Source organism: Sesamum indicum, linkage group LG10 (assembly GCF_000512975.1).
Source record: "Sesamum indicum cultivar Zhongzhi No. 13 linkage group LG10, S_indicum_v1.0, whole genome shotgun sequence".
NCBI lineage: Eukaryota > Viridiplantae > Streptophyta > Magnoliopsida > Lamiales > Pedaliaceae > Sesamum > Sesamum indicum.
Window position 1 is genome coordinate 26,491 of NC_026154.1, and position 15,456 is coordinate 41,946.

General features: G+C 31.3%; 1 protein-coding gene across 2 annotated transcripts; it reads right to left on the bottom strand.

Moving 5' to 3' along the window:
- LOC105171291 (pentatricopeptide repeat-containing protein At5g43790) lies at nucleotides 196-3,326 on the bottom strand. 2 transcript variants are annotated; one of them, XM_011092353.2, is made up of 2 exons: nucleotides 3,137-3,326; nucleotides 196-2,340 (listed from the first exon to the last, which is right to left on the bottom strand). In XM_011092353.2, exon 2 carries the CDS (start codon nucleotides 2,191-2,193, stop codon nucleotides 397-399), a length of 1,797 nt encoding a protein of 598 aa, XP_011090655.1. In that variant the 5' UTR covers nucleotides 2,194-2,340; nucleotides 3,137-3,326; the 3' UTR covers nucleotides 196-396. The 2 variants fall into 2 exon arrangements, with proteins under 2 accessions (XP_011090655.1, XP_011090654.1); XM_011092352.2 differs by having other exon boundaries at nucleotides 3,007-3,326.

Consider the following 15,456-nt stretch of genomic DNA (forward strand, 5'->3'; position numbering starts at 1 on the left):
TTTAGTTTGTATAAAGAATTATTTTATATGAAAAAGCAAGAGACAAAGGTTCAATCATTGACCAACATGATCTGTATTTAGACTAAAATAAATTATACGATGACAAAACTAAGAACGTCACGGAGTTCAATTGGCCGAATAAGGCAGTCAAAGGCCATCAATCAACTCTATAAGATAGTTTTCATAATAATAATAACAATATTATTATTATTGAATTTGAAAAAGCTTACATTAGGGATTACATTATCTTCATTAGAAAGAAGATTAAGAAAAACAATAGCCGCCAGCACCACCGCCGCCGCGGCCACCACCGTGGCCCGCGCCCATCAAGTTGACTGGACAACAGAGGTGGTGGGTGGGGGGAACAAATAGTTGTCAACAAAACAACATTTTTATCTACCAATAGTCCAAACAAGAGCAAGTGCCATTGTAGAAGTGATGAAACCTGGTCCTGTCTCTAACCACAATCTCCCTTTTGTATATCAGTGAAAGAAGTTTAGTACTGGAATGACAATCGACACAAACACGAAGATTCTTTATAATCCTGATGGGTGCACAAGAATCAGATGCAATAAGAGCAAAAGCAATTGCTAGTCTTTCACTGTGATATGAGAGAGCATCTTCCTTGTCTTCCTCTTCAATGTCGAATAACACTTCTCTAGTTCTTGGCTGATGACCGTATTCTTGTAACTTTATGTTCATCTCTTCTAGCTTTAAATATATATCTTCAGCAAGAGGATGACTCCTGTCACCAATAAGGAACTCATGCATTGATCCATCAACTTCAACTAGGCTACTTCCAGGTGTTTTGTCGATGCCATGATCTTTCATCAACTGCCGAACTCTCTTCACATCATCCCATCTGTTCATGCATGCGTACATGTTTGATAAAAGCACGTAGTTCCCACTAGTCTCTGGCTCTAACTCTATTAGTTTCCTTAATGCAACTTCTCCTATCTCTAGATTTCCATGGACTCTAGCGGCACCAAGTAAAGACCTCCATAAAATTGCATTTGGCTTCATGGGCATGGTAAAAACCATTTCTTCAGCTTCCTTGACGAGCCCACCTCGACCCAAAAGATCCACAAGGCAACAATAATGCTCAAGTTTAGGCTCAAGTCCATAGATGCTGGTTATTGACTCGAAATATTTGCGTCCTTCATCCACCAGTCCAACATGCGAGCAAGCACACATTACAGCTAATATTGTGACATCATCGGGGACGAAGCCCTCTTGCTTCATTGTCTCAAATAAATCAAGAGCGTGATGCCCAAGACCATGGACCGCAAGTCCTCTAATCATGGCATTGAAACAAAATGTGTCCCTATGAGGCAGTTGGTAGAATAATTGCCAAGCAAGTCTAAGACAGCCAGAATTTGCGTACAAGGTAATTAAAGCGGTTCCAACGAAATGATTGATGCTAAGATTTTTTCTAGTTATATAAGCATGAGCCCAGATTCCCTGACTGAGTGCACCTAAGTCAGCACATGCAGTAATTACAGCCACTAATGTCACTTCACTCGGCTCCACTAAAGAGTTCTGCATGTCGCTGAACAAATTCAACACCTCCAGTGATGAACTAGTATCTCCATCTAAATGACCAGCATTACCCAAAAAGCTGACACTAGAATTGCGAGCATAAGCAGATAGTATAGAGTTCCATGTGGCTAGATCAGGTTCTGTAATTTGATCAAAAAAATATCTCCCAATACCTACTCTTCCACATCTTGAATAAAAATTAAGCAATGAGGCTTGAATAAAGTTGTCATAAGGGGTGTAAAGGAATTTTAGGACATGAGCATGTAAGGCTTGGCCATGTCTGAACCATTGGTGGGCCCCAAAAGCCTTGAAGAGAGATGGGAATGTATAGTTATTTGGTTTGAGGTTGGGGTGAGTGAGAATCTGATCATAAAGAGAAAGAGCAACTTGAGCATGATCTTTCTGAGTGAGGGAGGAAATTAGGGTGTTGTAGAGAAAGATGCTTGGGTTTGGGACTTGGTTGAAGATGGTCATTGTGTAGGATAAGGTAGCAAGAGTAGAAGATAAGAGGAGAATACGGCTGGCAGGGTAAGTGTGGAGGATGAGGCCAGTTGTGATCATTTGGGCATGGATTTCTCTGAAGGTATCTAAGGTTTTGCATTTTTGTACTAGTCGGAGGATTGGGTGGTCGCTTGTTGGGCTTACTGTTCTCATCTTGTCCACGTAGATGTTGTATCATCCAGATGCTCATCTTGTATCCTTTCTCCCTTCAGCGCTAGTTAGGTGGACAGACAAACAAATCTTTTTGCCCCTGAATCAGCTTCCTTTTGCACATTCAATGAGCAGCTTCAGGAAAGAAATCTGTAAAGCGTGGATAGATTCACATTTAAGAAAAACTAAAGTGATAAAACAAAAGGTTACAGAATAATTTGTCGGAAGAAACATCCAACCAGCCCATGGCCTGAATCATAACTTCCCAAGCAAATTTAGAACAAAACAGGGATCATATGTACATATTTCGACCACCATATTGGTAAAAAGCTTCTGATCCATTGACTACATATGTATGAATTAAGCACATAGTGCATAACAATATTTAAGAGTGATCCTTAATCCAAAAAGCACACTTGTTAATATTTATCGTGGATTGAGCAACACTTCAAAGAAATACTACTAACAAACATGAAGGGAACAAAATAGTCACCACATGAAAAAGTAAAGAAAGACAGCTCCACAATCAAACATGATTCCTCGATTTTTATCATGGCCTGGCGAAGAAAACGCAAAGTTAGAAAGTAAGACAAACAAATATCAGCTAAACGTCTTGAAAATCTATTTTCTAGAAGACAACTACACTATATGAACATGGAAACAAACGCAAGTATCTCTAAACACTAACCACGACATTCTCAAACATTACAAGTGACTAATAATTCCAGAAACACAGAGCAAGTTCACAAGAAAATAAGTACAACCAAATAATACAAAGGTTTTTTGTACTGCATTCAAACATATACCAATACTTACTGGCACATTTCAGCTGGGAATTTTGTCAAACACAACGCATACAAACATCACAAGCGTCTCCATTAACAACGACAATGAAAATTCAAAGAAGAAAAAACTAACAACGAGAAAGGTAATGTGGTTGAGTTACATGTAGCATTTATTGGAGGAATATGTTTTTCTATTGAATTTGCAGGTAGCAGAAATATTTCTTCAAGCATATATAGGAGTTCCCGAATTTCCTGCTGCTCTTCTCTTTTCTCAAGACCAGAAAAGCTTTCATAGCTTCATGGGCCAGAGATTTTTTGGGTCAGTTTTTTTACAATCAATTTAGAAAAGCAATGGGCCGAACGGGCTGATCTTAACTATCATGGGCCCAGAATTCGACTCGCATGAAATTGAACCTATAGGCCTCAATTCAGACAACCTGAACTAGCCGCTGTAGTGAATTTGATGTGTGTGTTTAAATTTTTAATATTTATTTATTTTTTATTCAATATAATAATTGTAATCAATTATATCATATAACTAAGTAACATGTTTGAATAAAGAAGCCGGAGACGGTCACAAATATATCATCTCGCATCTAATAAATAATATAAAAGATAATTATTACACTTAAAATGTTGAAGAAACTAAAAAAAAATAATATAAATGCATATTTTAATTTTACCGGAAATATATATTTTTTTCTGAGAAAAAGAATAAAAATGTTATGATAAAAATGTCAAGAGATATGATGATGATTTGGATGGGAACCCTAAGGTCCAATCAGCTCTTGTCTCATACATACAAATTGTCTAATCAAGATGATCATGACAATGGCTTTAGTTCTAAGTGGACAAACCTTAGGACAAAGTACAATGATTATCAAAAAAATCATGATGATCACATGATTTCCCGCCCTTTACGCTGCTGATTATACTAAAATTTGCTTTGTCCCCAACCATTATTACCAACCCTTTTTCTCTTTGTAATTTTTTTTTTCGGATAATTATATTTTTTTTTCTTGAAATTTGGTGTAATTGTACGTAAATTTTTTATAGTTTAGGAAATTACATTTATCATCCTCTAAAGTTTGTTTTCATTTAACAAATAAGTCATTTATTAGTCAAATTCATTGAATTTACTGATATTAAGAAGAAAAAAAAGTGTGAAAGTTGATATTTATCTTAAATTGACTGATTAATAACTTCTGGTAGGGTAAACAATTTTTTCGAACTAAACTACCTTTATAACAATGAAAAAAAATATATCTCCTCATGTGCATTAACGCGTGAAGATGTATGAGATTAATTTAGTTATAAAAAGATTTATTGGACTTGTAATAAGTTAGTAATAAGTCAATTATGTGTTAATATAATTTTTTTTTAATATCAATAAATTTGGTGAATTTTAACTAATGAATAAGCATATTTATCTGACAGAAACAAACTTTATGAGAGGAAAGGGGGAGGAAGTATAATTATTATTATTATTTTTTTTCGGACGCCTCTTTGCTCGATCCACAGCTTTTTCTTTTTCTTATTTTTTGTTTTTTTAAATTTACGAAAGCATTATTGTCAAACTTAAATCATTAAAATGACGACCCAGAAAGAGAGAAAAAGAAAAAGAGAGTAAAATCAAATTGGGCCATCGAAAATTTAGTAGTTATGATCAATTTTGTTTTTATGATCAGCCAAATTTCGACCGTGGACCACGAGAAATTATATGGGTTATCAAATATGACTTTGGACAGTTATCATTTTATGATCATATGATTATTTTTAATTATTTACATATGATGATACTAATATATATTGGATATTCTAAAGCTGGTCGAGGGTAGGATTCTAAGAGGGGTACATAATTTTCTTTTTCTACAACCATTTAATAATAAATACACGCGATAATCAGTGGTTTATTGGATGAAAAACATTGGGTAAATTTACTATCCGTCTCCTAAAATACTACGGACTCTTTTACTTTGTATGATGGATCAAGATGAAATAGATAATTTCATAATTTCAATCATATCTTTATTACAATCAATTACAGGCCAACCATATTAATATCGGGTTTGGTCTAAATGAAGCAAATAAAAAATAGACTTGACGGGAATATCAAGTTCAATCCTTTTAAATAAAGAAGGCCTACATGTATCATAATACATCATCTACCAGCCATTTTTGATAAACTATCTAGTTATGGTCTTTGTAGATTTTTACTCCAATTTTATCAAAACTATTATTTCGAGTTCAAAACTGACTTAATCATTAAAGGGCTTTTCATCGAAACACCATCTTAACAATGTTGTTCCGTATTATAAATCGTGCTTCGTAGCCCTAGAGTCGGTGTAGGAATACTAGCTAGTAAAATATGGTAATGCATTCGATAGCAACTTTATATCAGTATATTTATAGATATTGACGACAATACTGAATATTTTTTACTGTACATGCGTGATTAATTATATATCAATATTAATAGCTCAAAATCAATTCTTTAAAGTCACATCGCTTCAAAAATAAATTATACTTAGAAACCCAATTGAATAATATTGTGGAAAACATGGATATATACATAAAGTAAGCCAAAAGAATAATATAAAAAAAGGGACAAGTTCTGAGGGAGAAAAAAGACACAATGTACATTAGGTAAGAAAAAGATAGCAGTCAAAAAAGGAAAGTATTGGTCATATCATATGTTATCTCTATTCCCAATTATTTTCCCCCTCCCCTCCCAACAACACAACCTTTGGCTTTTCCCTCATCTCAATAAAAAGTATAAAGTAGTAGATAATGAGGCCTTTGAAGCTCCAAATGAAAACGATGTTACACTTCAATTTGGACCTTAAAGCAAACGCATTCTATTTCTGCCCCTCCACACCATATTCCCATGCATCTTTCTCTCTCCCAACACTACATACATCCTATGTATTTACTGTACAAACTACAATTTCAGTCGTACAATTACCATTCCCGTACGTATGTTGTTGTCTAAGTGATGGGTGAATCATAATGTAAGAATTCTTGCTTTTTCAAGGGTTGGTGATGTGGTTTTTGTAGTTTGTTTATCGGATGAGACGGGACCGTTGGATTTGTTTTCAATTTAAGGTATATAAATATTTGCCGTGGACTTTTATATTCTATAAACTGCTTTTGTTACGGTGTTATCCTTAGACCGACTTATCTAAAATAAGTATATTGTAGGAGTCCATACACGAACCTCATTATCAACTTTAGTATAAAAATTAATTAATAATTTTATATTTTAATACATTTTTTCTTAACAATTCAAAAATATTAATTAGATGAATGTACAATGAAGCAGTGGAACCAAAAACACAGCGTATGTATGTAGGGGAAAATGAAAAACTGGGACGCGTGACTCATGGTAATGGCAAAGGCATGCAGCTCCCAATAAAACACCTAAACGACAAGCAATTTTCTGCTTTCATGAATAGATTATTTTGGACGAAATCGCCCCCCCAAGTGCTTTTCTTGACAAAAGGGTGAAAAGGTTGGCGAGGGAAGATCAGACGTGCTAGTACTTTGATGAAGTTTCTTGGAGCTGCATGGCCTCTTTTTTCACTGGGAGGGACATTTCCGTCTTTTTAGGCCGACAAGCATTGTGCTATTAGAAAGGGATGTGTCAAAAGACCAAAAAACCAGACATTTGGAATAATGATGGCTAGAAAAAGCTACGTATCATCAGGGGTATTTGTTGGAAAACTGTGTATACGTATGATGCTAAATTCAATTGGGACAGGATCTTTGGGAGACAGATAAAGCAGCAGAGATAATCATTTTAGATTTAAGGAAAAATAAAAAGAAAAAGGATTGTTTTTATTATTAATATTATTTTGTACTATAATTTAATTTTGCTTTTATTTACTGCTTTCTATGACTTTTTGAAAAGGCTGAGGCAAAGTTCATCAAAAGCCATCATTTGGTTGCTCATACTTTCACGAGTACAAACATGCTTGCATAGAGCACTGTTGAATGGATTGAGTCAGGATTTTCAATAAAGGAGACGGATATTTATGTTAGATTTTGGGATAATTACATCTATATATAATCATGATTTATAATTTATTTATAAAAATCATTCATGTCTTTGTACAAAATACAACCACCCAAAATAGCAGTGTTATTTACTTTTTAAAAAATTATACATACATCCCCTCAAGAAACGTCAGATCACCTCATAAATTACTCTTATTTTTTGGATACCAGGAGGATTGAATTTTCTAATTACGCAAAACACAAGTAATTTTTATAAATAGACAATAGATTGTGGGGTAAATATGATTTATCCCTTAAAATTAAAATCATCGAAAAAAAAATATTTTTTTTTGCAATAAAATAAAATAATAATAATGTGGTTTAGAAGTGAGCAAAATAGCAAAATTAAGTAATAGCAATGTCGACGTAGGACAATAACTTCAAATTGGAGTGCAGATAGACCTCGTAATAAAATAGCATACAACATAGTACGAGAACGAAAACGGACAAACTCAAACTTCAAATCCAAGTGTTTTTCCCCCTAAATTATTGAGTGTCGAAACGCAACTTAAAACTCATTTTTGTCTCTTTTAAAATAATAAGTTAATTACACTTGAATCCCCTCTAAATATATTAAATTATAATTTTTCTAAAAAGATTTTAAATATTACATTCATATTCTCTAAAAAAATTCTCTATCTACGCGTAATTCCCTTTTGTTAGGATTTGAAAAAAAATTCTAACGTTAGAAAAAATAATTACTTAAAATTTTAATTTTACCTTTCATGTAATATTGCCATGTATATTTTTGTACTTATAAGAAATAAATATAATATATATATATATATGGAGTGGGTTAATATCACTATATTTTTTTTCTTAAAAGTACAAAATTATTACATGGGAATATTAAATGAGGAGTAAATTTAAAAATTTATATAATTTTTTTGCTAACATCATCATTTCTCGTCCAGGAGTCAGGTGTAAACATCTAATTTTCAAAAGGAGTGTAAATATAATTTAAATTTTTTTTGAAAAAAGGGTAATTCGCATTTTCAAATGGAATTTAAGTGTAATTAACCCTAAAATAATATCAAATGTGAACATTTCTCCATTGGAATTTTACATTTTGGAAATTTATGAGGGGTAGTTTAGTAAAATAGTGCAATCCATCGATCACCAATGGGCTTAAGCCCTCAAAAGGATACAATACCACGGTTGCGGTCTTGAATTTTTTGTAAGTGAACTTATTAATAATTCGACAATAAAGTGAAAAATATATTTAATAATTGATAATCTAACTTTAGAGTTAAGTGTGATTTATTTATTATTGAGATAATAAAAGTGAATCCTATGCAGTAGAAGAATATAAACCGGCAGCTATCCCTAGTTTCTGACACAACCAAATTATAAATTATTTTTTTTATACTTATACAATTATTATTCTTATAAAGATTAAATAAAATAAAATTAGTAGATTCAAAAGTTGAATAACGTTTGCACGCGTGTGTTGCCACGCCTTAAAACCAAAAATATAACCTAAAGCTTACAAATCTCAAGGCCCTCGATCACCACTAATTAACCCTATATATATAAATATAATGTTTGAGGACAATAATTAATAATTAATAATTAATGACTTGGTGTTTCATTATGGGGAGAATTCCACAATCTTTATTTTAATATTTTTACCATACAATTTTAATGTCTTTTTTCATTTGGATCCTTCTCTTTTCAACATATGCATCTTCTTCCTTTCGTTTTCTTTAATCTTATAATATTATAATTAATTAATCACTTAACAAATACTGAATCATCACAAAGTGTTCATGTTGTCAAATCATTAACTTTTTACATCAATTACGAATTTAACTCAAATAAATAATGGGTAGCTTGTCATTTTATGTGGGCGTATTTCAGATTGATGGTGAGTGATTTATAATCCTTGATTAATGGAATTTAGGGTTTTTAATTTCTAGTTTGTTGGTGGAGTTATATGATAGCCAAGTTGAGCGACGACGTCTTCAATGAGTTTGGTGAAAAGAATATGCCGTGATGGTAAATTTTTTATTTAAATTAGAATAGATGTAACGGGCTAACTCGCTCTATTTCTTTTAAATTATCACAAAAATATATTTTTCAACTTTTATACGATAAATAACTTAAAAATACTTGTTTATGCAATATGTCACATCAAATACAGATGATTATCTAACATTTTTATATAAAAATTCTCTAGAAATTTGTATGATGATAACTATATATACTCCTCTTAAATTCATTCTAGAAAAAAAAAAAGAAAAAGATTGTTGAGATTAATCTTAAATCTTCTTGTTTGTGCTTCATAATTTTCCTTTTAAGATGAGATTTTCTCAAATAAATCCAACTTATCTAGTAAAAAGGTCGACAACCTAATTTGTGTCATGTCCTCCTTCAGTTTCTTCATTTAAAGACACACCCACGAAATTTAGCAAAGATTATTTATTTGTTTCATATGGAGTTGGAATCATGATTCAATCTTGCATCTTGCCCTACTTTGAAGTAGACTAAAGATTTGCTTTTTTGCCCCTTTAATTATTTTATCTAGTGGTCTGAGTCACACCGTGCAGATGGTCTTTGCTTAAGTGTCATTTTTGCATTGGTTATGTTGTGAATGTGGTACAACAACGGACCCTACTACTTATAGAAAATTCTTACCCAAATCAGGTTCGATCGAACCAATCTAATCACATAATATGTTAAATACACTTATTATGTGATTGGTTACTTCTATTAAATGTACACTAATAATACATATGTTGTGTGCTTGATCACTTTTCTTAAACTGTACATCAATCACATGTTATATGTGTTACACCTGTCTTACAATTAGTTCAAGTATAACCAAATCTCAATTTCTCACTAGAAAGTTTTTAAGCAGTCTTCTAATATTAAGTCCGAAATTGCTCGTAGTTCCAATTTATTTATTTTTTTTGTAATAGGAGTTCCAATCATCATCTAAAGCGAACCATATAAATGATATACATAGAATTTTCCAATTAAGGCAAGAATAATCAAATTACCATTTTCTACCTAGAGAAATTGTGTCGTAGTTGGCTCTTAGGGGCAAAAGTGTAATTCCTAAATTTGCTACTATATATGTTTAATTTAATTTTCCATTATATATATATATATATATATATTATATCAATATAATGTAAATTATATGTAATTGAAATTATTTAATATTTTCAGAATCCTTTAAAGATATAGGGCATGCGTACCAATTGATTTTTTCATGTTGTGTTACTTTTAGTGGTAGCATAGTGTGAAAGTGGTTAAAATAGGAAGTATTGAGTGGAATAGTGGGCAGAACATGGGAGTGGTGGTCTCATTTTCTAGCCATGCAAAGCTATGTACTTAGTGATTATTATTGCAACAACTAGCACGTACACCACCACATTGGAGGGAGGCACCACCACGCTGTATATGTGCTGCTCCCTCTGTATTCTCATCTCATTATTGCTCCTGGACTTCTGCACTACTGCCTACCTACCTTTGCATCCTTCTCTTACGGGATATTACACTGACCCCTTCAAAAATTTGGTATAATTACACATAAATTTTATAATTTTAAAATGATTATATTTATTTGTTTTTAACAAACAAATCCATCAGTGAGTCAAATTCATTAATTTTGATGATATTAGCAAAAAATATAAATGAGACTTCATATTGGATCCCGATTGACTTATTATAGATGAAATAAATCTTTTTCAATCAAAACTATCTTTATATATTTTTATACACGTTGCATGTAAGGAGATATATCTTCATCCTTATAAGAATAATTTGCTCAGAAAAATATTTGTTTGATCTGTAATAAGCCACTAATAAGTCGATCGGGGGTGCATATGGATTTTCATTCAACTTTTTTGTTAATATCAGCTTATTTGGTAAATTTTGGCTAACGGCAAATCTATTTGTTAAATTGAAATAAACATTTAGGGTATTAGATGTGATTTTTTAAATCACAGAAAATTTACATATAATTATACCAAACTTAATTAAGAAGGTCGGTGTAATTATCCGTTCTCTCATTTATTCCTTTGGGTAAATTGCACCCTTTGACCCCTTAAATTTCACTATTCTAACGAAATACCTCATAAAATAACTTTGAAAGTACTATATTCCCTTGACTTAGAGGGTGTTTGACTAAATTTATATATTTAAAGGTTAATTATACTTAAATCTCTTTTAGAAATAACAAGTTACAGTTTAATTTCCTAAAAAAAATTTAAAATTACACTTTGCACGCCCATCGAGAACTCTTTGTATACAATTTTACCCATTTTGGTAGCATTTTTTATTCAAACCCTAATTAAAAGGGTATAGTTGTAAATGAAGAATTCTACGAGGGGATGCAAGTATAATTTCAAAAAAATTTCTAGAGAAAAATAATGAAATTTCGCATTTTCAAATCGAATTTAAATGTAATTGACTCTTTCATTTAAAAAATTCTTATTAGGTCATATATTTCGCAAGATAGTTTTAGAGCTTATAAGCTGTTGAAATATTTAAGTGAAAATAAGATGATAGAGTTTATAGAATATTAGCAACAATAAATTTATAACTGAAAACAAAGTTAGGGATGCCGTTTATTTTATTTTATTTTTTTGAAACAATTCATAAGTTCCAAACATCTTATTTTTAAATTTGATAAGCTTGTTTTCTTCATCAGCCATTTTCGTTTCCCTTGAAAAAAAAATATAATAAATGCCAAAACACAGACAAATTTCACTAAAACCAAGACCAATTTATATTTCCTCACCTAAACTCCAGAAAGAAATTATTGTATACATATATAAGAGCAAATGCATCCAAACAAGTTATGCACATCTCACGGCAAGGCACCCATATGTCTCCAACCCCAAACAAAACCACCCATATTTTGAGAAATGGTGCATGTCATGTTTATGTAAGTGGTGGTTTTGGGCCCCTCCCACACCCACTATACACTGCTATTACATACTACTCTCTCTTTATTTTATTTGTTGGTCTTTTTCGTTGTCCACTACCAAAATATACCATACCCTCTCTCTCTTTCTTCTCATTTTCCATCCACCAACCTCATAAAACTATTCCTTTCAACTCATAACCAAACAAATTCGCCCATCCATCTATATCCCCATCCTCCCTAGGAAAATGTTCATACGCCCACACACACACACGTGTGTATGTGTGTGCTTGTGTCATGATCTTTAATTTAGTCCTCTGATCTCATTTGTCTGAAAACTTTTACTTTGTTGGTGGGATATTGGTAATAAACTCCAAAACTCCTTGCATGAAAACAAATGCAGCCCATCATGCATGCCCTAAAGTAATTTTATAATTTTATTTTTTTAGGGTCCTTATGGGAGTAATGATTTGGTACATTTATTGTGGGTGTGGAATTTTGCACTCATGATACACACACACACATACATACCAAAAGGTTGAGAAAACCCTACAAAAAGGGCTCTTTTCACCATCATTTAAGGTTCGTGTCATGATTCATGCATGGTACCATGTTTAATTAATCTTTTCTTTCGAAAATTGTTTGGATATGTCTGTAGTCATTGGTAATCATAGTTGTTTTTTGAAAAAGATATCTTTAAGGATAGTAATGTGTTAAGTCATGATCAAATGTTAAAGGTACTGAAAATATTGAGTTGAATATTAAGATGGGAGTGGGCGTCGGGGTCGGCTTCAACTTTGACTCGGACTAAATCAAATGTTTTTGACAACTATGTCGGAATAATATATTTTCTCTGTACAAGATTGTGTAGTAATATTATTAATTCCAGAAAACAAAAACCTAACCAATATTATGTTTTGTTAGGAAATTGTGAAATCTAAAAGAAAATAAGACGAAGAAAAACTAAATGTGAGATATTTTATCTCACCACAAAAAAATGTATTATTTAGTGCACCATATATCAATTACTGTGCCTTGAAAATCACGACAGATTAATACTATCTATTACAATCAAACAAAATGATGCTAAAACATAATTTTAATTTGGACCACGGTTTAACCAATATTCATAATTTTTTTACCTGTGGTCAAAATATTCGTTATTTTTTTTAGCTGTAGCTAATGTTTTAACCTACTTGCAGAAATAACATCTAATAATCATGAAGCAGTCATAGTTAATTAGTATTTGTTGCAATTTTTATACTTTTAACTTTAGTAATTAACCTTAACAAAAACTCATATTATTTTTTTTTTCTAATGTATGATTTACAAAACAATTACAAATACTCCCTGAAAATTAACAACCGTTTAACAAATAAATTTCTACAATGAGCTTTCATGTATGAGGGGTATTTATTGGACAATCGTTAATTTTAAAGGAATATTCGTAATTTTTCAAATAACAAATATAAAAAAAACTGGTTATAATTTACCCCGTTGAGACGATCATCTGATAAGAATTGTGGCCTTCACCTTTGAGTCTTTTACTTATACCCTGGTCTCTAATCTTCACTCACTGAATTAAAGCAGTATTTGTTCAAAATAAACAGAAGTAGGTAGGATTTGTTCTTTCTCTTTGCCATCAATCTTCAATCCTTGGCGCACCAAAACCCACCGTTCTTGTCAGCTGCTGCTGGTTGATATTTATTATTGGTTGTCGTCTTCATTGACTAATAACTTCCACTATTTTCAGCTCATTAATCATATAAACACATTATAGTCCCCATCAATCAAATTTTCTAAAATAATTCAATTGATCATATCAATGACTTGGAGGGGTGAGCTAATTATGATCTATTTAAAACATCTTATTAGTTGTTTAAAAGCGTATAAGATAATACAAAATATTTATTAATTTTATATTTTTTTTACCGAAAAGAGATTATAAGCTCTCTTAGAAAAAACGTATCTAGTTGCTAGCTAATTTTATCCAAATAATTTATTAACTTATTTTTCAAATAAAATTTAACATCTCATAAATTTTAAAAACATTTTGTAAGATGTATGAACTTATAAAATCTTTTAAAAAAACTCAGTCAAACACCCTCATAGTCATATATCTAGTAAATTTTCAATGTATTCCAATAAATTGATGAACTTATAATATATTATTTTTCCAGACATTATGACCTAATGAATTTTGTTGAAAGAGACTTTTAGTATTTATTGGGGGACCAAAATCATAACAAAAATGAAAAGAAAAACAAGAAGAAAAAGGGATTCGAAGGTACAATTATGATCACAATTTTGGCAATGAGCAATCACAATAAACCAAAAATGTAATGAGTACTACTAATGAAAACACTCTTATTTACCTTTTGGATTCAAACTTACCTACCACCCCTTTTCAATCCTTACTCTCATTCTCTCCCTAATTTTTCCCACTCTAATTAAATACCAAAAAATAGCAACAAAAGAAAAATTAAAACATGCAACATCATATACTTCATTGCAAATATCCACCAAAAAAACCCAAAATAATATTTTCTTTTATTATTATTTATATTTTATTTTTGTGGGTTGAGGCATGATTTGTGTCCCAACTACCAACTAACCATAATAAGGCAATCAGAGTGGTGGAGCCATTTCTAATAAAATTTGCCAGTCATCATACCATAAAGTAACATTTATTTTCTCAGTGGAATAATGAACACTGTCGTTTTACTTTTTATCTGGTAAAAAAACAAATATTTACTGTTGTTTTGCCCTTAGGTATTATTATGTCTTTACTTAAACTGGATCAGCACTCTTATAAGGTTAACTTTTCCGGGTGCTTTTTGAAGAGTTTTACGATAAAACCAAACCTCCCAAACTTATCTACATTATGTTGCAAACTATATCCATTCTATACAAGATATACACTATTATTCAAATCCTTTCTCTCTTCTTTTTAGCGTTTTACAGTGATATTTCGAACCAATTTGCGTAAGTGTCCATCAGTTATATATGTTTATGGGTAAATTATGATTTTTCATTCAAATTAGAGCTCCTCCCATTTTTTACATTTGTCCTCCTAAACTATTTCTTGTACGTTATCACCCAAAATACACGAGATATGCATTTGCCATCTCAACCAATTTTCCAGTGGAAAAATTTTGGCAAAAAATGATTACATGCATGACATATGATATTTTTTAAGTGCAACAACATCTTTATTTTTTTCCGAATATAGAAAATTATTGTGATCAGAGGACGAATTTATCCCAAAAGAATTGCAATTGATATTTTTTTTCTTTCAAAAAAATAACATGTGCCACGCATGTGATCACTTTTCGATAGAATTTTCTATAAAAATTAATCTAAAATACAAACTACAAATCTCATGTATTTTAAATGGCAAAGTATAAAAAAATATTAGATGTGGAAACGTATAAAAAAAAAAAAACACAATAGTTCCAACAACGATAATTTACCCTATATATGTTTATTTGTTTAAATATGAAGTAAATTCTTATATTTAGAAATGAAACTCATAACAAAACCTCTTGC